Consider the following 27095-nt stretch of genomic DNA (forward strand, 5'->3'; position numbering starts at 1 on the left):
GGCTTAGATTTTTATTAACAGAAGGTGCAGAGTTTTTGGAGTTGTCTCATCTCATAGCTGGCTTTTTGCCTCCCACGTCCTGCGTCAGACAATCCTCGACCGGTGTCCAAGATACTTACACAAAACATTCCCTTGGCTCTCCAGTAACGGCAGAGTGGCAGCTCCGTCTGTGGACAAAACATGCTGAGAAAACCATTTCTCTATTAGCAGATAGTGATTCTTTTCATCCCCCTCTGACCGAGTTCAACTACACTGGAGCGAAACTCTTAATACCAGAGGGGGGAAAGCTTTACAATAATTGTAATAAAAGACAGCGGTGCACTTAGTTTCACTTATTTTCATTTTGTATTCAGTCAGAATCCAGAACTGCACAATTAACTGTGGGGGGAAGGGTGTTGATATGATTTTCCCTAGTTGGACTTAATATTCCATTACCACAAGACTTCTTGGAAGAAGCTGCAAAGCTTTTGCTGATGTAGAAGTTGTTTCAACAGTTTTATTTGTTCAAATATATTCTTAATAGACCATATTATAGAACTCTGCATAATCATCGTTAATCAAATCAGGCTGCATGTTTTAAAGGGTTCTTACTGGGTAAATCCAAAGACTTTGGTAAAAATATCAGGCTGGAAACTGTGAGTTTTCTTTTTTCTATCAGCACAAATAATTATAATGTAGTAAAATTCGTTTTTACTTATTGTGACTGCAATATTGAGCAAAAAAAAAAAGGTATTATGTCAATATTTTGCCACGTTGCCTCAGCGTCATGGCCTTAAACTGGAGAGATTTTTAGGAGCATGAAAGTTTGGTATTGAGCCACTTAGTCGCTTCAATCCCTCTCTCAAAAGTTCTCAAAAGCTCGTCTCCTTCGCTGTCGTCAATTTTGAGTATTTAAATGATTATTAAATTGCAAATCGCATATTAGCAGCCGCTCATGTGGAAAATTGGTTCTTTTTGATTGCTATAACTCCAATTATAGAGCAGCACGCAGCATTCACATGGGACCAAGTGAGTAATTTAAGCATATTCACAGTTAAAATACCATTCAAAGGTTCCCGGACGACACTGCTCTTAAAGGAGACATTACGCTCTTAAGCTTGGCCTCTTTTTTTTTTCCGCTGTGAGGACACATTGGCTGTGGGACTGTGTTATGTGTCACAGGAATGTGTCACCTTACTGTAGTGTTATCTGTATGAAGCTAATCCTGGGTAGCAGCCAGGCCACGGGGCTGCTTATCACACCCAGTTTCCCTCAAACTCAACCTGGGTCAACACCAGATTGCACGTGCTGCCGTGCTCACTATGATTGGTGGAGTTAATCAGTCACTTCAAAGTAACAATGATCACTGGTGAATTTAAATTAATGACCGGGAAACTTGCTCTATAACATGTTATGAGTTTGAGGTGACTTAGCTGAGTGTGTAGTCGGTCAGTTTTTATTTGGCTTCAAGACTCTACCCATTTGGCTGCGGTGGAAGCTTCCACCAGTGCTTTGGCTCAGAAGGCCGCGTTGACACAAAGCTCTTTGTCACACAGGTGTGTCAGTTGCCCTGCCAGCCAGAGAGAGAACAAATTGGTCCACAGACAGTTTGGCGTGCCACGCTAGTTGGCTCTACTTCGTCTGTACCTGTCCCGCCACCCGACTCCCTCCATGTGAGGTGGCGAAGGCGATCACAGTCACAATCATCCTCAGGTGTTAGAGGGAAACGATGCTTCCAGGGCCTAATTGGCAGGACTCTGCCCCAGCTCGCCAGGCATCTCTGCCCTCACAGGACCCTCCCTCCCCCCTCCCCGCCCTCTCTGTTCCAAAAAGCCATACCCGTTTCAGTGATCCACGCTGGAAGTCAAATTCCATTAATCAAATCATAGCACAGCACGCTGTTGGAATACCAACAAGCCTGCTGCATGCTAATGAGGCAGGAAGAGGATGTGGGAAGGGGGGGAGGAAGGAGCAGAAGGTGTGTGTGTGTGTGCATGTGTGCGTTGGTAGAGAGGTTTCACCATAGTGCGATTGTCCCAGAAGCTCGCTGAAGGGGGAATGAGAAAACGGGCTGGGGGAGGGGAGGAGCTGGTTACACAGAGGCCGATCTGTTCAAACCACTCCCTGGCTGCCCACAGGTCTGGTCGCCTGCGTACTTCCACAATTGCACATTTCAAAATGCTTGTCGATGTCCAACTGGCATCATTTTGGAGTCTTTTTCTTACACTATTGTAGTCTGGCCAGCATGGGTGAGAACCATGTGTTCTCTCACCTTTTGTTCCTGACTGCAGCATGACTTCCACAATGAATCATGCTTCGCTGAGATATACAGATGGCCATTACACATGCAGTGTTACAGACACATACACACATTGTTTGCTTTATGCCAGTATTTCACAACCTTTTTGGCTTGTAACCTCTCATTAGAGGTCATCACCTTGATATGCATGAGCGTTGTGAGCAGTTTAGTGATTTTTTTCTTCTCAGATTGTGTCATTTGAAAGACTTTTAGAGGCTGGGAGAGGTAAAGGAATCCAGAATTTAACAAGACAAGAAAGCAAATCATTGCTTTAATTATTTTATGACCCCTTCCCTGACCCCCAGATTAGATACCCGTCATTATCTAACAACTCAATAATATTAAACGTCACTAATACACCAATTCCCAAAGACAGGGAAGAAAAATTCTGCTCTTAGATGGAAGATTAGTAAGATTGTAATTTGTTCCAGGCGTTACAGGATTTTTTAAAAATCTTTCCTTCAGTTTGCTTTACTTAGTTTTCATTCAGTTACTGACGTCCTACATGTGAATGCTCAGAGAAAGAGTTGTGTAGGTGGCGATCAGTAGTGATTTTATAGTCGTTTTGTTTTCCAGTAGATTTAACACTGTCAGCGACTGTAATGGCATTTATACAGATGTAAACACTGACAGCTTTGCATTCTGGTCCGTTGAGTTTAGTGTCAGTTGAGGAACAGCTGTTTCTTCCTTACACTTCTGTTCATGCATTAACATTAACCCATTATAATACACAGTACATCAGTAGCCTAGTTGTCCACAGGAATGGGATAAATACGCCAAACAACTGAAGTTCATCGCACATAGCTGTGTTTAAAAAATAGAGTAAAATTTACTTCTACTGCACTCTCCTCCTTACTTGCTGTAGCTTTCACCTTTCCTTTGCATTTTCCACAGCTGCTTAATATTCCGCTGATGACTTTGAAGTAGGATTCTTGATTTGTGAGCCCTGCTGCTCCTCCTAGTCTCCTCCCTTTCCCTGCTCCTACAGCGCTCCTCCCCAATTAATAATCATAATCAGTGACAGCATTTGACTGATGATCACTCCTGCTGGAATAACCATCGCTACAGTGATTATGATAGCCATAATATTATTCAAAGTAATGATGATAGCTGTAATATATTTAAAGGCTTACATCAGCCTCCTAATCTCCTGGATTTATTAGATAAGAATATGTCAGTCATTCTGTCAGTGATGGAGGATGCTGCAGGCTGCTGCAAATGAGCTTTTTCTTACCGTGTGCGGATTTGAAACATTAGTCGCAGTTGTTGTGATTTTCTGTGAGAGACTGCGTCCACATTCAAAAGGAAGTACAAGAATAAAGGCGGAAATCAGACTGGTTAACACCCTTAAACCACAACACTTGGATCCAACACAACTCTATTAGACTGTAGCAGTTCCAGTGCTGTCAATCATACTGTTTCCTCCATTACCCTGCAGGCAGGATATCCTGTATATTACGGTTATGAATTGTTATTGTGTGAGAGAGTAGCGTTTAAGGGTCACAGGAGGTTTGAGCCATTATTTATGGGCAGCAGTTATTTAGCAATGTCTGACTTTTTTTTGTCTGGCTTTTAATAAATGAAATGATAACATTGGTATTATTCTGTATTTTTCTTATTGACTACAAATCCCATGAAAAGACGAAAACCAACAATATGTTAGCCGTTGTTTCAGTAATATCTTCTAACTTCCAGAAGCAACACAAACATTTGTTCTTAGTGGAGATATAAATGTGTGTCTTTATAAAAATATGTAGTTTAATTTCAACAGAAGTTCCTAAAACAGCTGGATACTGTAGTTTTTGGCAAATGTGACTCAAACAGGAGTAAATAGTGCATTTTTTGGGGACTATTTTCAGTCATAAACACCCTCATCCAGTCAAAATAAGAACAATGTGTCCAACACTTATGATGTATTAACAAATACTTGCAAAACTAATGACATTCACTTTACATTTACTTTATGTTTATTGCTAATAAGCTAAACTAAGATGGTGAACATGATAAACATGTTTGCACTGTCTTTGACAGGACATCTTCAATTGCAACAAGATCAACTATTAATTTTTCTGTTATGGATTTTAATACATGAAGGTTTTGTATTTGTAAAACTTTTCAGAGCCTAGAAAACTATTTCTATGTGTGTGTGAAGCTAATAAAACTTTTTTTGCTGAGCAATTTTCATCCAAATGAATGAGCCCCATCCTATAATACAATATCTAGCTCTTGTAATACATTTATGGTACAGCATCATTTATTAATAGTTTAAACACCAATGGAGCTCTATGGCACAGAAGAATAATGCATATCAGGTTTAGGACAGACAGGTAATGCATGTAACAGTGTTTTAGAGTGACTTAATGAAGCCTGTTAATAAGAGCAACACAAAACAAGCCTCCTGCATTGTGGAAAATTAATTTGTTACAGTCCCGTTCTAATGTAGCTCATATAAAAGAAGTGATTACCATTAAGCAACGTGCTTGGAGACAGCAGGAAGCTCAATTAGCATTTAGCAAGACAAAGAAAACAGCATCTCGAAATATCCTTTGTCCTCTTTATACATGCTCTCTTTCATTTCTCATTTACCTGATGTCTAGCGTGTTTGTCCAGTAATCTCTTTACAGCATCTTCAGCATGTCATATCTATATGAGATCTGCCTTGGCTCTGTTGTCTATTATGCAGTCTGAGTGCACTCCAACAGCTCTCAAACACAACAACTGGGGAATACAACTGCTCTCATACAAATGAAACTTGACGTATTTTGAAATTCGCTGCAGAAAACCTCATAATGTTACCTTTGTTTAACCAGTTTTGCTACATTTTGATCTGTGCGTTAAACTATAAAATGTGTACTATATCCAAGATGGCAGCTGTCAAAGGGGGAAGGAGACAGATGAGGGATTAACTGGGGCTGTTGAGCTTCTCTGCGGTAATGGAGCTGCAGAGTGGGCACTGTGCCATGTGGCGATGGTGATGCTGGGCGGAGGATGTGGAGACCCGCCGTTCACGCTCCACAAAGGATTAGGGCTTTAAGTGCAGGGTCAGTCTGGCTAATGGAGCTCATATGTTGGAGCTCACAGGGACAGAGGGCCTTGTAGAGAGAGTGATGCAGTGATGGAGGGAGGAGGACGGGAGGTGGGTAGAGTAAGGAAGGATGCAGAGGGAGGGGTTTATGTGGGGCAGAGTTCATGTACGCTTTATACTCGAGACCAAAACAAAGCACAGTTTAATTTCTCTACTTTCACACAGGGAGCAGCTCTGGTCTTATCTGACTCAAACAGCAGCAGCAGCAGCCAGTGTTTTACATTGTCCCTGATCTCTGTTTGCATGTTCACACTGTATATGAAACTCAGTGTCTTTTCCAGCATGCTTGTCTTAGTAACTTATCTGTGGGCCAGGGTTGTTAAAGTTATACAGTAATCCTTCAGATTTCAGTCCCAGTTGATTTTAGGACTCACATGGTTACTGCTAGTACTACAGGTCCCAGAATTATGGGGACAGCCAACACTTGAGCAGCTACTTTGTCAGAAATATAACAGAAGAAGAGGAGCAGCTGCTATATCTGTTTACAGTGCAGCCAAACAACACTTACATTGTCTTAATAAAGAAGTCAGTCAATGATTGACCTTTCCTTTATGATTTCATTCTGCACATGGAAAAGGACAGCAGGACACAGTTAAAGGAGTTGTTACTTTGATGAGGAGTTGTTGTGCAGCCTGTCACCCTCAACTCTTCATCTAACAGCTTATTGTGATTGCTACTCCTTGTTCCATTACTCCCTGCAATATTTAAATCAAATCCAATGTCAGAAATGAAGACAAATACATTTGGTTTCCTGTGGCTGCTTCATAATAAAACCCACCCCATGTTTCACCAGTTGGAAAAAAAAAAGTGGGGTTAGCATTAGCAGTAACTTAATACAGCTCTGATATGGCATTAGGAAAGTGACCAGTAAACAGTGGCTGATATCAATGAGATTAAAGACTAAGATTAAGAACAGTAATGCTGGATTACATACATGCATTGTTTCCTGTGAATCCCTCGTACATAGGGAGGCAATTTAAATCCAGAGGGGGAATGGCAGACCCCGACACTAACAATGAAAACAACTATATAGAAGAGGTCATTACAAAATGTAAATACATTGGATGACTACTGGTGAAAACATGGTGACCATAAATAGCATCAAAAACATGGTTTGATGACATGAAAATCTTAAGGATTATGAGATAAGATGTACTTTACTGTCCCTGATGCTAAATGTGTCTTGGGCTCAAGTTTTTTTACTTTAGTGGATTGGTTTTCTTTGTACGACACTAACCATGATTCTTCTTCTTCTTTTCAGGGAGCGAAGCCGGGACCGCCACAAGTCCCGCAGTAAAGACAGCCGCTCAGAAAAGTCTGTAACAATTAACACGCCACCTGCAGAGCCGCTGCTGGGCGACTCTGCTGTTCGGGGTGAGCAGGTCCAGGTAGGGCTGAACACAGCACCGTGTGCAATCTGTAAACACAACACGATCACTTAAACACAATAATCTTGCATCAGACTATTCCTGGAGCCTGTTTCACATCATTCCATTACAGAGTCACCTCACAATTTCCATACATTCATCTTTTAACCTGAATTACCTATTATTACTGAGCAATGTCCTTACAAGTTGCTACAAGTTTTTCCATGGTTGCTTCTAATATGAGATTGGGTAACTCCAGTCTGATTTATAAAGGATTTAGAGCAGCAGAGATTTATCGGTCACTGGTCAAAATGAGATGGAATGATAATTGTGTTTATCTGCCTGGGCTGTGACAGGCCATCTGGTATTTCAGGGCAAAAGCCAGAAGGGCCAGTCCACTTTTGCAGAGTTTTTGGGCTGTCCCTTGCAGGAAATATATTACCGACAACTATCTGGAACAGGATACGGTTACAGTAGGCTGCCTTTCTGGTCATTACAACTTTGTTTTATCTGTTCTGTCATGCGCAAACACTGTATTTCACTGCAGGGAGTAGGTCAGTCGATGATCCGGTCCAGTGCAAGGTGGGGAGGTGGCTTCAGTGGCCCCTGCCAAAATGGACCAGGCCGAGGCAAAACAGCAGCTAAGCTGTTTTGACTGTCAGTCAAAATTCAAACTCTGCCCTCAATAATCATGCTGACTTTGATATCTGTGAATGCAAGGTCAAAAAATGGATTATGTGATGGATTATTTGATAAGCGAGAAATATAAGGTAGGAAATGGTTTATCATAATTAATAATTTTGCCAGTTGTTTATTGCACGTTATTACAGTTTAGATGATAACCCCGGCATTTGCTGAGCATAAGGTAATGTGTAGGCTACACCATCATGATGTGTTTGTGGTAGACAGTCTAGTGACTCATGATTTGATTTAATATATCAGACAGCCACCTGATCATGTTTCTTGGAGTCAGATAAAATAACAAATAAAGACAGGTTGATCAGATAGTGCCATGGAACTTTACTGTGGTACTTGCTGCAAGTTGGCATGTTAGGGCGTGAAATTCCTGATAGCACTTAGGGGATACAAGACTTCTCAGACTATTAGCGATGACTGTGAAAGAAAATGAGTAATGGCCAATTTGTTTCCTTAAGTTATCTGTGGTTTTTTTATGCTTAAACATGACTCATTTTTATGACCCTTAAATAAAGAGAACATTGAGGTAGTAAATGTTTCTATCTAAAGGTTGACTATAATCCAAATACGACAGTCTTTAAAATAACGTGAAGTCTTTATGACTGCAAAGTTTTTTTGGTATTAATATCAAATGATATATAGGATCACACATCAGGATTTAGATGAAGTATTTCTGTTAATCTTAACAATTAGCTTAAAATTTCTTAATTGTTGGTTTAGAACCTGAAAAATGATCAACAATTTTATGAGCAGCAAACAGAAATAGCACTCAGTAATGTTGTGGTTTGTTTGCTGATAGCTCCAGCGGATGTGTCTAATTACAGGTGTTAGGGACTGTAAGTGCTTTAATTGAATGGTGATGCTTCAGGTGCTAAACTTTTTTTTTTTTTAATGATATTTCCTGTCTTTGTTGACACAAGTTTTTGAGAAGTGTTAATATACATGTACGAGTAACGTTAACCTAGCCCAGTTTGTGACTGTCTCATCCACCGCGTGACCGGACGTCTTCTTACTTTGTTTATCCACAACAGCTTTTTTTTATTGCCTTTTGTACTGACACGAAGAAGTTTCTTTAGGTAGAGCACTTGTCTGTCCCATCTTACTGTCTGACTCTTAATACAAAAATAGTAACATGGTGTGTTTGTGTGGTTGGTTAGTAGTAGTTTACATTATTGATAGCACATATTCCTTTAGTCGTGTAGCTGTGAAAGTCTGGCACTGGGAAGTTTTGTAACACACGACAGTTTCCAAAATAGTAAACCTGACCTTAGAGGGCATCCCACAGCTGTAGCATGTTTCCTTCCCATCAAGAATTCAGCAGCTCTTAACCAGTGTAGCATGAGATCTTTCTCTCCTCAAAACTCAAAGACACTTGAAGCCTCTGTTCAGCTTCTGGATTTGGATTGTTTTCCCTCTGGATTTGATCACGTGGCTTTGAGTTGGAAGCGACGACTCAGCTCGGTCGATGACAGCTTGTAATCCTCGAGGTCACTCTGAGTCAGAGGACTGACCCTTTTACATCTGCTTGTCCCTTCATCTGTTGTCCATATCTGAATATCCTTTATCTCTGCTTTTATAGTTTATATATAAAACTCTCCAGATACTTTCAGTTATCAGACCATGAGGAGGGTTTTAGGCATTTTGATGAGCAGTTGATTGATGTTCTGTTTTGTGAAATGTGCGCAGTTGTTTTTCCAGCGTGCTCGGAAAGCTGGAATTTCAGCACTTGCTTCTGGCAACAGTCATATGTATTTAGCGAAAGAAGAGATGGAGATTTTAGCAACACATCTTACCCGCGACTGACCCGTTCTTTAGGCCAAACAACTGTCTGACACAGTGGCCTTCATCAAGTGTTCAGCTTAACCCAAATACAAATACAAAAACACACTGTCGATCCAACGTTCATCATCATTTACTGACCTACTTGGCGCTCACTTTCCCTTGTGGAAAGACTCGTTAGCAGTGCCCCTTTATGTGTGAATGTGTTTTTTTTTGTCTGCCTAGTGTGTCTAATTTTAACACATGACAGGATTTGCCACACAGCACAGCCATCCTTAGTATTTTTCTCTTCATGTCTTATTCATGCCGTGGCCTGCAGTAGCGCCGCTGACAGGGAGTGGAGTGTTTGGCTTTAGTTTGAGTAATCAGGGCCACCAATTCTACTGAGAGAGAGGCTCAGCACAAATCCTTGTGTGTGTGTGTGTGTGTTTATGTGTGTGTTTGGGTCTGCCATCTATCACATATGCTCCTGTATGTGACTGTTTTGCGTCTGTGCGCGTCGGTCTCGTGTCACAGTCTAACCGCTCAGCACCGCGCTCATTACTCCGCTGCTGGGACTTAATCAGACTCTCGGCTGACAGAGCAGCACATCGCTCGGGGCAGGGATGTCCTCACGACCCGGCACAAAAGTTTCACATGGCAGCGATGTGTCTGTGATGCCTCGCCACGGGAATTATAAAAGAAGAGGGGTCCGCTTTACATGTAAATGTGTCAGGAAGCATGAGTGGAGATTTGAGTTCAAATCCAAAGCAGGCAGAGGATTGTTTAGGAGGATTTGCCTGCTGTTGAGAGATGAGGTGTTTGTGTGTGTTTGTTATAACAGATTAAAAAAGAATCTCACTTGGCAGCAAGCCTTCACAAGATGCAGGAGACCTATCCAAGCAACTGTGAGCCACATTTAAGCTCAGGTATAAAGTCAAAAGCAAAAACATACCCTTTTTTATAGGGTATTTTGGGCGCAGTTACCCTTGAAGACCCACTTTTTGTATCTATAAGCTTGATCGTACACCTCTCTTTATGTTACCTAAGATTGATAAGTTTCCAGCAGGTTGCTCCAATTTCAAGAGGCAAGCCAAAGCTCCGGGCTGTATGCTGATGCGTTAATGTGAAAAATCCACTCTAAGTGCTCCTTCAGCAGTCAAATCTTTAGATGGGAACACATGGTATCAGCAGATGTCTGCAGCAAGTCCACCTCACTTGTGTTTTTCCAAGGACAATGGAGATGAGTAAAGCCTGGACTGAGGTATGGACCTTCCATAGATGGCCTGACACTACATTGTGTGAGTAATTGGGTCAATTCATCCCGCTGTTATTGTTATCCGTAACTGGATATCGGAGGGGATAGCGAGAGGTGGATTGAAGTAGCTCGGGTCAGTGTAGCACGCCAGATTTGGGGCTTAGGAGTGTGTTGTGGAGTGGCATCGTATGAGGTGTCAAACAGGAGAAATGTGATACGTTTAAACCATAAAGCATTCTTGAAGAATTAGCGCCTTTCTGTTCCAACAAATGGAGAGACGGAGAGGAGCTGGGGTTTATTTTTGGATGTTTATGTGCAGTTTAGAGAAATAACCTCGTAATGCCTTTGTGTGTTTGATTGTTTCTTTATTTTATATCCCCTTTGAGAGAATTTAGCACCATGCATTGCCCCCTGCGCTTGCCAGTACTTTTGTTCATTTGTGCAGCGATCAGGTGCTTTCTGGCAAGGAAACAGTTAAAGACAGCTTGGCTCAAAATGCACTTAAACCTATCTGCTTTGCATGGCTGGCTTTTGATTGCACAACCTTTTGTAGCTTACATTCAAATTTAGGTCAGTTAACAGCTTTTCATATTGTCACACTGAGTTCTTGTTGTGTGCCAAAGCGTAGCATCCAAATTCTTTCATACCCACCGCAGACATACAACATACTGATGCTGTTTCCAACCACCCTGGAGAGGTAACTTAAAAGAATTTACAAAACTGTCAGGCTGTCACTGCAGTGTCTGCTAAATGAAACAAAATAAAACCAGCAAAATCTTCGAAATTGCACCTTCTCTTCTTCCCCATCTTCCCTCGACTCCATGAACTCGTGCCCCTAAACCGCCCACTGTTTCACCTTCCTGTCACCCTCCCCGCAGCTCAATTAATTCAACCCAATTACACTCAGCTGCATTTGTGATAGCAGCTGCTAGCCCTCTCGAGCCGGACCGCGATTCGGCAACAGCTCCACGACTCCACGAGCAGAGCATGGCGCAGGTACCACCGTCGACCCTGTCTCCGTGGGGCGCGCAGGCAGCCATGTCGGATTCTTGGAAGAGGCAGAGCTCTTGCATTCATGTTTGGGATGTCTTTCCTGTGGTGAGTTCCTTCTGGCTCGATCTCCTGTGAGACAGAATCCCGCAGAGCTTCGTGGTTATCCCAGAGCTTTGTGTGTGTGTGTCTGTGCTTGTTGTAAGCTGCATGCCTCTGCCAGGATGCAAGCTTTGTGGGTGGGTATGCAGCAGAGAGAAAGAGATTTTTCTTACCGCTTTTTCCCCCCGCTAGATTTGGAGAGGCTTTTTAAAGTATTTGAGGACATTTTTTTATGCTTTTACCAGTGAGGCGACAGTAGGGAGATGGCATGAACCAAGGGGAGAGAGAGATGGGGGACAACGTGAAACAAAGGTCCCCTGTCGGACTTGAACGGGGGACGTCGTGGTCGGTGTTTCCCACAGGATTTTGTGAGACTGTGGTGGGTGGACCTCAGACCTTCTGGGGTGGTCTGGGGGCATTCTCCCCCAGAGGAAAATTTTGTACATTTTGTTACGTTAAATGCATCAATCTGGTGCGCTTTGAGAGCAAAATTAAGAGCCAAGAACTTTGTGCTCTTGTAAACAATTTTGTGCTCTAGTAAACAATTTATCATTAACACATTGGTTGTATAGATATGAATGGTGGTGACACAGCAAATAAAACTATTATAACTGTTTTCTGACATTGTGTTGTGATCACTTCTTATTGCTGATGGAAACGGGAGGATAAAAGTTAGAGCTGCAATGATTAATTGATTAGTCAACAGAAAATCAATTGGAAACTATTTTGATACCAAAATAATCAAATGATCAGACAAAATATGACATTTAGAGACATCGCCATTTGCTCTAAGAAATTATAACCAACTATTATAAGCATTCTCTGAGAGGCAAGAACTTTGTGCTCTTGTAAACAATTTTGTGCTCTAGTAAACAATTTATCATAAACACATTGGTTGTATAGATATGAATGGTGATGACACAGCAAATAAAAGCAACTATTATAACTATTTTCTGACATTGTTGTGTGTTCACTACTTATTTCTGCTGAAAACATGGACAAAAAAAATGATCTGCTCAAGGATTAATCAATTAGTCAATCAACAGAATATTAATCAGTAACTAGTTTGATAACCAAATAATCAAAAATGACAAAATTTGCTGGTTGCAGCTTCTGAGATGATGATTTTAAGCTTTTTTGTGTGTCATACATGACATTTGAAGACGTTACATTAATTATAAGCTACTATAATTATTTTCTGACATTGTGTTCTGTGTTGAAAATGTACGCTTGAAACAGACAATATTGAAGACAATATTTGTAGTTTTTATCCCCAGATTGAGTCAAACACACTTGTAACGCCAGCACTGATGTTTAGCTATTAGCATGCCTACAGGTAGAAGTGGCTGCTAGTAGCTAGAACTAACCGTATTTAACCTGCATGCAACTGCAGCAGGGCTCTGGTCTTGACAGCTCAGTGAAAACACACCTGAATCATTTCACATTAACAAATCACCTTCAGACAAACCCAACATCAAAATCACGAGCACCACGGGCTTCAACATCAACATGCAGGTACAGTACCAGCTGACTGACTGGGTGTGAGAGATGCTTTGCGGTGGGACAAACTAGACTGTGGTGGACCTCAAATACTTTGGAAGACCTGCAATGTCACCTGATGGAAATGCTGAATAAGGCAAAAGCAGAACACTCACAGAATGAGTGGAGCTACTAGAAAAAAACCTAGACTGCCTTGAGTTTCATAAATATTTGACCAACACCAATAAGAGCCTAAAACTGTATTTGGAATACAGCAGCAGTTAACCATAGACTGTAAATGCACCATGCTAACCAAGCTAGCAGCTAGCCCCTAGCATTAGGGTCAGTGCCACCGTCACACCCAAATATGGTCACTTCTGGCTCCAAATATCCAAGATGGCAACAGTCAAAATGCAGACTCGAGGCTTCAAAACAGGAGTCCACAAACCAATGTGTGACATCACGGTGGCTACGTCCATTATTTTTTACAGTCTATGGGTGATACGCCGCTATCGCCCCCCTCCCAAACGAACAACCTGGCCACAAAGGGCCTGTGGGAGTTGCAATCACTGTGATAATGTCGTTAAAACCAATCATTTTTTCAAGATGGGAGCACATCTCGCACATATCAAATGAGACACTTTGCCAATTGCAACACCACACATGTAGTTCCACCAGCTCCTGTGGTTGTTCCTATGTAGGACGACCAAAAACGAAGACTAAAAGGCCGAGTTGCAGAATATAAATGCCATCCACATAAAGAATGTTAATTATGCTATGGCATCACATTATATGCAAATGGGACATGGTAACCCTAATCCACTGAATGTCATGGTTTTAGAAGTCGTGGAAAAGGACATCAGAAGAGGCGACCACCTAAAAAGACTCCAACACAAGACATTTTGGATTGTACAACTAAAAGCAACAAAATACACAGGCTTCAATGATGAGATAGACCTTTCTTCTTTTCTGTGAAATATTACTTAAAAAACGGTAATCCTCTCCTCTCCTCTCTTCCTCCTTCCCTTCTTTCCCTTCTCCTTCCCTTCTCCCTTCTATTTATAATGTATCATTTGCTTGTTTTTGTCCAAATGGCTTACACATCGAGGGAGAACCATCCTCTCACTCAACTCATTAGTGTAACTTAATATAGGCGTGTAAGCTACTGCTGACAGTGACCCTGATGAAGACTTGTGTGGGTCATTTTAAATACATATTGTCATGTTGGATTTATTGACAATAAGAAAAAATATAGAATATCCTCAGACTCCTTTAAGATCACTGTCAGGTTGTTGTGTTCTGCTGTAAATCAGTTGGCTGGAACAGGTTTTGTCTTACCTTCCCCACATACACATACACACACACACACACACACACACATGCAGCCATGTCAGTGGCAGCAGGCCACACCACAGTGCTCACTGGGTCAGAAGCAATGGACAGAGAGTGGCGCTGAGGCAAGAGACGAGCAGAGAATGAGGTGGAGAATGAGAGAGGATGCCTTGAGGGAAAGACAGATAAAAAAAAAGGAGGGAGGGAAGGAGAGAGAGTGAGGAGGACAATGGGAGAAACACATCTTTTGGGTTGACGGCGATGGCGCCTAATTGGTGTGTTATTTTGTTTACTCTGTCTCTGGCTGGGCTAGAGAGGGGACTCAGATGTTTATTTATTGTACTCCTCCATCTTTCTTTTTCCCTTTTCTCTCCCTCTATCCATCCATCTTTTTTATCCCCCCGTTTTCCATCCCAGCTGCTGTCAGGATATCCCATGTGATGGTCTCATCCCTCTCCCCCAACTCCTCTTCCTCTCTCCCACTCTGCTCCGCTGCGCTCCCTCGCTCTCAATCTTTCTCCATAAAGCCCCTTACATTATGTGGCAAGTGAGCGCACAGTCCCATACAATACCTCCTGAGGCATGATGGGAGAGATTTCTATATAAAGACGGATAAAGCGGAGATCAGCAGAGAGTCAGGGCGGTGACACACACACACACACATGTACCACAGACTCTGGGATGGATCGGGAGAAGGAGAACAGCAGCTGAATACAGAGATGATGTTTGTGCGGAGGTAAAGTTTAATGGAGGATTTCAGGATGCAGTCGCTAACGGTAATGGAGGCCGGTGATGAAGTGTTGCAGGTGCTTGAGGTTTGTGAGACTGTAGAGGAGATAAAGGAGGTGATTGTTACCACCACAGAAGAAGACTCTAATAATACAACCTTACCTCCAGTGGTCAGCTCTGGACCAGGGACCAAACCAAGCCAGGTGAGACCGAGAGGGGCAGCTGACCAACATGGTTGCTGACTCAGTAGGAATGATGCCTTAGTGACTGATGTACTGACAGGCTGCTACTGTAGGTGGTGAATCTACAGAAGTTGTTATTCTATTCTAATGATTGAGGATGTACAGATCTATGTACAGCTACTATGTAGACATAGTTTGACCCTGGATAAAGGCCTGCTCAGGCACAAACTCTGCTTTTACATGGTTGTAGGTGTACAGTGTGTGTGTATATAGTATATGTGTTAGATATGCATGTATATGTTGGCACTTTAGTGTGTTTGTCATGTTTGAGAGCAATACTGAAGTGCTCTGTGCTGTAACATTAAATTTTAATGTTGCTGATGTGGAAAGGAGACACTAGCATTTATGTCATTGCTAACAAACTTACATCTGAAATCTTTCTCTTTCAATGAATTTTTATTGGGGTTTTCAAATCTGAAAAACGACAACATACATGATAGTACAAATACATTAAAACATAGAACAAAAATTGAATTGTTATTCCATATTCAAACAGTCAAGTTGTTCAGCATCTTGTTTCATGTAAATGATCCGTTTTCCATCATAAATAGTTCCTTTAACTTTCAAAAGATAGATCAAGTCTTCCATTAAATAAATGAACACAGTGCTCTTCTCCTGGAGGATCACTAATTTGTGCCAGGTATCTGTGTCTTCCTTGTATAGCATCTTCAGTTCATCCCAGGTCTATCGTGTCACAGTTGGAATGGTATTGCCAGTGCATTTACATTGTCCCAGAAAGGCTTTATGATCTGGTCTGTGAGGTGTCATGAAGAACTGAATTAAGCCGTTTTCTCAGAAAATGTCTGGAGAATCAGGTCTGGGAATCGTTTAGAGTTACCCATTCACACATGTAGCACCCAACAGGAGATTGTCCATGTCAGACACGTTCTCACCTACTGGAAATACTGGGTTTGGTTAAGGTTAGGGGTCTTCTGGTTTCACGCCAATCGTATGATAGAAACGTCATCAACACACCCACTCACTCACTGTGAATTCTCCAGATATTGACCTGCTCAATTCAAACATGGGCTCAATTACACATTACATGTACTTTGTACTAGGGAGCTGGCAGGATAAAGTCTGTTTAATGTCCAGTCTGACTGATTCGGACATTTGTGTTCTCACATTCAGCTCTCTGGGTAATGTCTAGATAAGTTCAGGGTTGCAGTACATGTGTGAAAGGGACCTTAGATTCTTCCAGCTCAACTCTGGTTGATACTTGGTAGTTAGTACATTATGTTTTGCACATATTGTGCTAACCTTTGTCTTATCCTTCCTTCTTTCAGTTTGACATTGCAGTAAATGCTTTCTGGAAGACAGATGCCTTTAGATGATATCAGTGACAGTACAGTAGCCAGTCCAGTTAGTCTTTCCTCCAACAACCACACCAGGGCCCATATTTAGCAAACTGCTAACAGTGAGAGTTTGGGCTAAAGTGAAAGATAAAAATAAAAATCCTTCACTTTTACTACTACTCACAAACTTGAGAATAAAAATTGCTGGCACAATACGTATTCATCAGAACTGGACAGTTTTAGCCTGTTACTTGCATTCATCAGGAGTTCAAACAACACAAATACAGTAGTGCGTGGTTTTCTTTTCCATTTCAGCCAATTTCTTGTTCATTCTTCCTTATTTATTGTAAATATATTGGATTGTTATTTGACTTAAATTGCTACTGGAGGTATTAAAGTAAGTGTAATGCGTCTTAAGTGTAATTCTCAGAAGTTTATATATGGACCCAGGTTTCTGCATCACTTCTCACTCTAATAGTACACATTAGTTACACCAAATTCTGTTTTGCTAAATTAGAAGTTCTATATTTTCCAAATGGTTACCTGACATTTCTGTGCTTAATCCATTTCAACCATACAGCAATCTGCCTTTTAATCAAAGCGCTGCTCTACTGTCAGTCTTCTATTGTTTCACTGTCCTGTGAATTATCTGAGGAAACCTTTTTAAGTGCTTCCCCTCCTTGTTCTGACAAGTTCTTGGCAGCCTGGCACGCTGTCCGCAGTTTGAACAAAGGTGGTTTTTAAATGGCTGTGAAGAGCTCTTTGGGAATGTATGATGGCTGTTGCTATATTTTACACACCTTGCCTCCCAGGAGTGAGTAGAGTGCACTTGTTCTTGTGGGGAGCGAGGGGCTTTTGTTTGCAACCCACTTAGAGCTGGACAACAGAAAACAGGCTTTTAGTGGATATTTGATTTACTGTGAGAGACAATAGCTGTTATTTATACTCCGCTGGATGAAGAATGCCGAAAACACTTCCTTGAAAGCTTTGTAAATGCACGAGATAGCATGATAGTGTATGTAGCCAGTGTATACCCGCTTACACATGCAAACACATACATAGTGTTGTCATTTTCCTTACTGTTACAGTGTTTTTCAGAATGAAATGGGGTCTGGACTGTTTGTTCGCTGTGTATTTCCATGACGGGTTTATGTCAGTAGTTGTATTTCTGCAGATCGATACGTGCAAACTTTTACTGCAACAGTCCAGGATCGTAAGAAATTGTGTTAGTTGTTTTTTGGCAGGCTGGAGCTGTCATGTAATCTATCATGAAACAACGCCCTCAAGGCCGCATAACATGATAAAAACCCCTCCTAACCCAACAAGCATCCAAACAAGTGCCTCACTGCAGTTCAAATGTCACGCTGGATGTCTTTAAAGCTCAGCAGCTACTGTATCATATTACAGGACTTAGTTTGCAGCCGCACCACGTTTTCATCAAAGAAATACTTTAATGGCACACTCTGTGCCTTATCAACTGCTCTCTGCATGCTTTTGAAACTGCTCTCTTCAACCGTTGTTAATGCTGGGTGGAATGTGACGGAGAAAGTGATTTCCTCAACCGCCGAGAGTTGGCTGCACAATGCTGTCGTTATGGATGCTGGCCTTGGTGCTAGATTAGTTCACATTTTAGATGCCGTGTTTGTTTTCTTTGCTTTGGTTCCTTGACTAAATACAATTTTCATGCTCTCTTTAGTTTAGGGTTTTGCAGGTGGCTGAATGAATTTCCACTCTTTTTCCTTTTGAAGAAGTGTCAAAAGTTCTGGCAACATTTTCGAGACGGAGGGTTACTGCTTACTGTGCGTCAGTCGCCGAGGCATATTAAAGGATTAGTCTGACATTTTGGGAAATAAGGATTTGTTTTCTTGCTGAAAGTTAGATGAGAAGATTGATACCACTTTAACGTCTGTATGTCTGTAGCTAGAGCCAGGTAATTAGCTTAGCTTAGCATAAAGACTAACGGGAGTCTTAATGTACTAATAATCACATTTTAGTCGAGATACAGCATGTTAAAAGTGAGCTTTCATTTTTGAAACTTCAGACAGAGTCAGGCCAGCTTTTTCCCCTTACATCTAGTCTTTATGCTGCTCTAAACTGTCTCCTGGCTTGAGCTTTCATGCTTAACACACAGACATGAGAGTTGTATCAATCCACCAATTTCCATCTAACCCTTGGCAAGAAAACAAATACGAGCGTTTCCCGAAATGTCAAAATATTCCTATAAAGGAGGATTTTTTTAGATGAGTGTTACGGGTTACAGCTGACGTCCGCTTCTTGAAAAATGAAAATGAGACCGCAAGAAGAGTTATTGGTCAGCTCGGGTTGCTTGTGTTCCAAAAATGTGGTACAAATGGGATAAAGTATAAAGGATAAGAGGAATGTTTTAATTAGAGAAATAAAGAGTTGGGTTAAAAGGGTTTGGTTTCGTTATTTGGTTTATCAAGTTCTTCGTCTCATTAGCTTCTCTTCTCTTCTCTTCTCTTCTCTTCTCTTCTCTTCTCTTCTCTTCTCTTCTCTTCTCTTCTCTTCTCTTCTCTTCTCTTCTCTTCTCTTCTCTTCTCTTCTCTTCTCTTCTCTTCTCTCCATCTGCTTGCTTAGTGATATGTGAGAACACGTCATATCGAATGTTTCCACTGTTCGGCTGTTTAGTTTCTCCTGGAACGCCTCGGCTCCGCCCTGGGCAGAAAACTCGCTTATAAAACCTGGGTTGAATAAATCACTGCAGATGTAGTAGAAGAGTAAACCTGACAGGTGTTGCGCTGGCAGTACGTGTATTCTTGACTCATGTAGTTGTGAGCAGAGGATTTCACATGTTGGTTTGCCTGTGTGCTGTAATCATCTCTGGCCCTCGCACTGCCCTTATCTCCAACTCCCTCTCTGGATCAATCCCTCTCCTCTTTTTAATTGGCTGTCTTGTTATCGAACCTTTCTGTCGCACTCTTGCCCTTTTCCTTTCTCGTCTTTGTTCTCTCTCTCTCTCTCTCTGTTTCACCAGTTCTCATGTGATGAATGAGACTGGGCCTGCTGAAAGCATTTTGGTACTGAACCAGATCAGGTTGTGGTGATTAGTTAATCCTGTGAGGATGTGGGTCACTATTGTCTATTTTTAGTTATGCCAGCAGAGGGAAAGCCCAGGTAAAACAGTAAAAATCAATTGATCCATTGCAATAGAGCAGGTGTAATGTGTGGGAGAGCTTGTTGATACTTTATAGGTGAATATGCTGGACATTAGGCCAAATTAAACTTTTTGGTTTCTATTAAATCATTTGAAAAATACCAAACATTACATAGTTCCAGCTTCTGAAATGTGAGAATTTGCTGCTCTTCTTTGTCTAGTGACAGTAATCTGAATATCTTTGGGTTTTTAACTTGAACAAACAACACAAGCTTGGAGTCTGGGAAATAATGATGAAAACATTTACTATTTTGGGTTGAAATGAGAGAGAAAATAATAGTCGGATAAATCCATAATGACAATGATCATTAGTTGCAGACCCACTTACTAGACAGGATTGTGTCATGAATACATGTGCAAATAATCATTTATAATTTGCTTGTTAGATTTATTAACGCAAGGCAAGTTCACTTTCTGGCTGAGCGTTAGATCAGAGGATCAATACCTCTCTCATGTCTATGCAGTAAGTATGAAGCTCGAGCCAGCAACTGCTTAGTTTAGCACAAAGACTGGGAAAAGACAGGCAAACAGCTTGTCCAAAGGTTTAAAAACAAAACAAAACATGCCTTCCAGCACCTCTAAAGCTCACTAATTAACATGTTATGTCTATTTAATCTGTTCAAAAGCCAAAGCGTGAAAATGACAAGTTGTGGTTTTACTGGGGGTTATATGCAGGACTATTTCTTGGCTGGACACAATGACTTCAAGGAGTCTCTGTTTGCTTGGCAACCTCACAGTGATAACAAGACTCCAGGAAGGAGAACAAGAGATGTGTCAATAAATAAAATGTAGAGGCTCTAGCTTCATATTTAATTTGTCTTTATTTGGATGCGAGTACAGCACCAGAAACCTGGAAAATACAAATGTGTGCTTTTGACACAGCCTGAAATCCTGTTGGGAGTAGTTCAAAAGATTAGCTGCAATCTGTGTGAAATTCAAACGGTTTGGTAGAAATTTGGAGCAGTTTAACACCAAAGATGGCTCTGCCAATGAGAAGGTATGACTAGGGCTGCGATTAACGATTATTTTCACCATCAGTTAATTAATAGGTTGGTCCGTAGAATATCAGCATATAGCAAAAAATGCCCATCACAAGTTCCCAGGGGCCAAGATGACGTCTTAAAATGTCTTATTTTGTCTGACAAAGAGTCCAAAACCCAAAGATATTCAATATACTCTCACAGAAGACTAAGTAAATCTGGAAATAATCATATTTGAGAAGCTGGAACCAGGAATTTTATTGCCGTTGCTGCTTAAAAACAAATTAATCAACTAGTCATTTCAGCTGTACTCGCCACATCACTTAACGCTACCCTGACGTGTTGTTCGTAACTCCTGTTTCTGCTTGGAGCCATACTGAACACATTGTGTCAAAGCGGTGATAGAGATCTTAATAGAGTCCTTAAGCAGTGTGTGATTCAGGGGTATGAAACAAGCGCAATGAGTGATGAGCGCTGATGAGTGTATCCCGACCACGAGGCATGAAAAGCTGTGATTCATGTCTCCCCGGGGTGTTCTCTGATGTACAACGTGGTCAGAGAGACACTCTTTCTTACAACTAATGCCTATTGATTTTCTTTCTCACACACACACAGCATATGCTTGTCTTCACCAGCTAGACTGTAGTCAGACAGGAGTTAGACTTGAGAATCTGTCAGTAGTCGGTCAGGACAGATGCTCTGCACCAGACGCCACACGGATCAGTTGTTCGGTTTACTCATTCAAACGCTTAAAACATATATTTACATAACAGATTGAATCAAGATATTGAGCCATATTTAAACATAGATGTATGTCAAAGGGCTTTGTGCTTTGTTCCGACAAAATATCTCCATGCCGCCGTGTAACTGCTTAGGTATGCTACTTGTCATCCTAGATGATTTGTGAATCTCCGTGTAACTGAGGCTTGTGGCTCTCCTTTTGTGGAGCGCTTACAGTATCTCCACAGAAGAAACTAATGAGGTTTTGCTTACTTTAGTTCTCTGTAGGGGATAATTGCTTCATGTGAGTAAAAAGCCTGTTGCATAAGTCTCCGTGGAGAGGCTGAGGGCCCTCTCCAGTCCGCCTCTCTCATTATTAATGAAGTGGTTTTCACTCTTCTGTTCCAAAACAATCTGCACTTCAATTGACTGGATGGAAATATGCATTATTTATTTTTTGTGCGTGTACAATATGTCACATTGTGTTATCAGACTTTTATACTGGAAGTTAAATACATGAACTCATGAACTTGATATACAGAGTTGAACTGGAATTCAAACTCTCCTCACTTATTGTGATACTTCAGTGATTGTTCATACTTTTACACTGTTCAGAGTAAAACTATTGTTTGGACATATTCTGGGTAGGTAGGTAGGTCGCGAGGAGACACACTGTTAACTACCATGGTGCACTACTGACTGAACATGACATAGTGCTGTATAGAAACATTGATACAAGACATTATTTTCACCTTACCGATTAAAGACATCTGTCTCTCACAAGATTCAACCACCATTAGCATGTTAGCATGTTAGCATCCTTCTTGTTATTTCAACACCTGCTGAATCATAGGCAGCTCTTGTGCACTCAGTGCTGCTTTCAAACTTAAAATTCTTCTTTTTGGTAATTACGAATTTGACAAATTAAGTACACAAGTCAGAACAAACACTAAATATATGTATGCTGGTTTCTTTGCAAAAATTTAAATTTCAGTTTGTCTTAAATTTTATATTTTCTAGCTTTACACGTCTTTATTATACTTAATATACTTACAAGGACAAATAAGATGTAAACATATTGGCCCCTAGCACACCTTAATGTCAGGCTGTGTCCTCACAGGGACGTGATAACGTCTTCACTCTTTGACCTTTTGAACCCAAATCTTGCATTCCAACGTCTTGTTTACTGCACATGAGATCGGTCAGTCGTGACGTCCGGCTCTTTTTAAAGCACTGCAGACATGATGAGTATTTATGACCGCATTGTCATGTCAAAGGTCAGTAGAAACTGAGACAGTTCTGAGTGCTGGACCTGATCAACAAGACTGTTGGTGAAAACCTACACCCACAAGTAATCAGTTAACATGTCGACTCCCATGAATGATACGAGTGCTATAAATAGAAAAGTTACCTCATGTTTAAGGTTTTTACTGGTTTTCACTGTGAAGTAGCTGGAGTTTTTAAGTGGAGCAGATTTAAACTGCCTGGATTTTATGTCCTCACACATCAAGAATGTGCGATCTGTTCCCGGGTTTTTAATTTTTTTTAATAACCAACTCAGGAAGGTCAGTTTATTATAATGGACATCGACATGAATATTTTATGTTACTTAGCATACATCTGCTGTGTAATGAAATATATTTCCATTGGAAAAATATTCCACCACATCGCCCAGCTGCTCTATAATGAGCCCTACTCATGTTCTGTGAGGTAGGTTAAAGGGTAGATGAGGGGTCATTCTTTGCTGCCTAAGACATAAAGCAGCAGTGTAACACTGAAAATGCTGAACAGACAAAAAACACACATGATCTTCCCAGGTCTTCTTGAAATATGATCAGTGGGATCTGAGATATTGTGGATTATGTATGAACAGCCCGAAACAGATCCACAGACACTCTCCTGATTTCATCATGAAGAGGCAAAAACCCTCTTATGTTTTGCTTTTAAAACTTATACTTTAAAAGATAAAGCTGGTATTATTATGAAAAGACCAAAACCAACAATGTGTTAGTCCAGCTTTCAGTTCTTTCCAACTACCCTACCCTATGTGGCAGTCACCCCAAGTCCATGTGTTAATACTGAAGAGGTGAGTCTTTAAAAACAACTCACAAATATATGGTTTCAGTTATAAAAAGGCTCAGTAATTTCCTAAAGCAACTGTAGTTCTCAGCAAATGTTACTCAAACAGGAGGAAATAGTGCATTTGTTGGGGACTATTTTCAGCTGCAGATTAATACATGTTTAGTTTGCTAGACATGAACTATATCAGGCTTTGGCTACACAGGGAATACCTTTTAGTCATATACAGTCATCGCTAGTTTTGGTATTTTTATGGGATTTGTTGACAATAAGAAAAATGTGGAATATCACCATCCTTTAAAATGCCAAAATATATGAGAAAAAATAAGGTCAACAAATAGTGAATATGGCTTTTCCCCTCATCTTCTTGTTTGCAGTATTGATACAGTATCTTGTATAGTAAAGTGATAAATTCTATTATTAGTGCATGAGTATATGCAGCAGCTTCTTTCTGGCTTCAAAGATAACCTGAGCATACTGCCTGGAACCTCCCATTGTTCTGCCGCATCTCGCTCTGCTGTTTTAACCCTGAGGCCAGCGGGATATTCTCTGTCCCAATGCACCATCCTCCTCCTCCTCCTCCTCCTCCTCCTCCTCCTCCTCCTCCTCCTCCTCCCAATCCCCCCCCAGTCTAAAGTGATCATAATGCATCTTCTCCACGACCCTTTTTATGATCCCCTCTCTGCTAGGGTGGCGCTAATGTTGTTGATACTCTCCTTAAGCTAGGACCCGTCCACAATGAGAATAGCATTTCGGTAACCGTGTCTGTGGGTAATGTTATTGAACGTTCTTGTAGCTGATCTGCCTCTTTTTTTTTTTTTCGCTGGCAGGGGCAGCACTCAGCCGCTCGCAGGGCCATGTTATGACTACGGTGTAAAGAGTCCTTATCTTTGTTGTTCTAACGGCTCTGCTCCGACACCACTGACCTTCATTATCTACGGATGCAGTCAGACCCAGACGTCAGCGTAGCCCAGTTGGCAGCTCTCTCTGTTTACTTTTTCCACTTCCCATCTTCTATTCCTTTCTTTCTCACGTGATTGGAAATAACCTCCCTTCCCTTCGTTAAGCTGACGTTTCAAACGTCAAAAAAAAAAAAAAAAAAAAAAAGGGGGGGGGGGTGTGTTATAATACAATTCCACTAGAGTCCCATCTGTTGGAAAATGTGATGGTAGAGAGAGAGAATGCAGTCAAATACAGTGCAGTGAGATGCCAAACAGTATTCCAGGAGCACAGTTCAGATAAAGGCTTTGTCTCTTTTTATTTGCAATCCTCTGATGTCGTCTCTCACGTTTTTTCCCTCCAGTTAAGAAGCTATATTTGGCCCAAACCCCTTTCTACTGTTGCTCTTTTGATATTTTGAATTTGCTGGAACTGCTCGAGTCATTAGGTGCATCTCAGTTCTCTTAATTACAACCACATTTCTCTCACTTGCATCCTTTTCTCTTTTCCTTTGTGCTCAGTCCCTTCCACTGAAGATGTGAGGAAATATGCAAAATGAGGAAACATTGAAGTGAATTGTTGGACAAGAATCCACACGTGCATTAAAAAGCTGCTCAGGGAATGAGCAGAAGAATTAATGAGCCAAATGACACCAACGGTTTTTTTGAAGTTAATTATATTATAACATTCATTGATGTTTTATTCAAGCTCGTTTTTTCCTTTCCTTTTCCTCATATTTCCAGGATGACAACTGGGGCGAGACCACCACGGCCGTCACCGGCACGTCAGAGCACAGCCTCTCTCAGGAGGACATCGTCCGCATCACCAAGGATCTGGAGGACAGCGTGGGGCTGGACTGCCGCCGTTACTTCACCCTGACCCTTGCCGTGATCCTGGGGTTGCTGGTGTTCCTCACGCCGCTGGCCTTCCTGGTGCTCCCCCACCTCCTGTGGCCGGAGAGGCTGCAGAGCTGCGGCACGGCCTGCGAGGGCCTCTTCATCTCCGTGGCCTTCAAGCTGCTCATACTGCTGCTGGCCGTGTGGGCGCTCTTCTTCCGGCCGCCGCGGGCCGGCCTCCCACGGGTCTTCGTATTCCGGGCGCTGCTTGCTGTGCTGGTGCTGCTCTTTGTGGTCTCTTATTGGCTGTTCTATGGTGTGAGAATACTCGACTCACAGGTGAGCTGAGAGGAGAGGAAGAGTAGGGAATGCAGGCGGTGAAATATAATAGCTATCATTGCTTGTAAACTTACACCCTTCACTAAAAATATTCATGGAAATTCAAGTGAGTGTACACACATACACACACAGAGGCAAATATTTCCAATAGCACAGGGAGACGTTTCATATATTGCAGACACTTTCATTTTTAATGCCTTTAGGAGCTAAACAAAAATCACAAGGAAACAACCAAAACACAGATACTCGTGTTCCCCAGTGATCTGTGTTTACTGTGTGAGTCATAATTTAAAATCACTGTTGGTCCCTCGTTCAGAATGCTTGTAGGAAAACACACACACACACACATACGCATATGCATGTGCATTCCTTTGAAATGTATCTAAATATTCATATGCTCTACATCTTGTCTTGTATATCCCTGCAGGAGTATTTTGCACTTGTTTTTTGTTTGGAAATGTCTGCGCTCATATTTACTGCATTCACTTATAGTCGATAGAATAGACTTTAGTTTTCATGCCGACCGTTACCTCACTCTACCCTCCAGGATGAGAACTACCAGGGTATCGTGCAGTATGCTGTGTCGCTGGTGGACGCTCTGCTCTTCATCCACTACCTGGCCATCGTCCTGCTCGAGCTGCGGCAGCTTCAGCCGTGCTTCTCTGTGTGCATCACGCGCTCCACAGACGGCGAGATGAGGCACTACAACCTGGGACAGCTCAGGTGAGAGGCAGCAAGGGACAAGTTTCAGTTTGTATATTGGGGGGTTTAACTTTAAGTTTGGTGTTTTACCTTCATGTTTGTTCTAAAAATCTGCTGCCAACATGGCAGATGTGCTCAGTGATTTGCTTTGTGGAACAGTAGCACAAGTAGAGAAGAGTTATAAAGACAGTGAATTGATGCAGTAATGTCAGTTACACAGCAACTGGTCATACCAGACCATGTAAGGCTATAGCAGAAAAAACCCTGAGTCAAAAGTTACATATTGTCACTTTAACTGTTAATGTTGCTGGTGCTGACAGCCTCTCTTTGGATGAAAATGTCCTCTTTTTAATGTCTAGTGGCAATCTAACACTTATTAAGCAGAGTAGGGGTTTCTGGCACCACTTCACCCACTTCCAAGGCACATGGAGAAGGGAAAAACGTGTAATGTCATGACCCTGATGAAGGCCACCAGCTGAAATGCATTGGTCTAACAATAAAGTTGTTTTATATACAAGTGTTGCTGGAGTTTTGACCTCTTAAGTCTAACACTTATTGACAGGCAAAGTGCTAGCTAGTTGTTCAGTCTTTGTTTGTGTTTTGTTAAGCCCCTTTCAGATGGATCTCATTATGTAACTTTTATAGCAATTTTACATGCTGGTCTCGTGTAGTGCCAGAGTTAAATGATAAATGGAAATGGACTGCACTTATATA

At 41.5% G+C, this 27095-nt stretch overlaps 1 protein-coding gene across 3 annotated transcripts in view; it reads left to right on the top strand.

The window, feature by feature from the left end:
- The window catches only part of LOC121892112 (vang-like protein 1), a 59023-nt gene that overhangs the window by 15260 nt on the left and 16668 nt on the right, over positions 1–27095 (top strand). For all 3 annotated transcript variants that reach the window (XM_042404937.1, XM_042404939.1, XM_042404938.1), the window contains exons 3-5: positions 6625–6751; positions 25248–25679; positions 26227–26402. In XM_042404937.1, the coding sequence (XP_042260871.1) occupies positions 6625–6751; positions 25248–25679; positions 26227–26402 (735 nt within the window). The remainder of the gene's footprint in view (positions 1–6624; positions 6752–25247; positions 25680–26226; positions 26403–27095) is intronic.

The sequence above is a fragment of the Thunnus maccoyii genome, chromosome 24 (assembly GCF_910596095.1).
Source record: "Thunnus maccoyii chromosome 24, fThuMac1.1, whole genome shotgun sequence".
NCBI classification, from domain to species: domain Eukaryota; kingdom Metazoa; phylum Chordata; class Actinopteri; order Scombriformes; family Scombridae; genus Thunnus; species Thunnus maccoyii.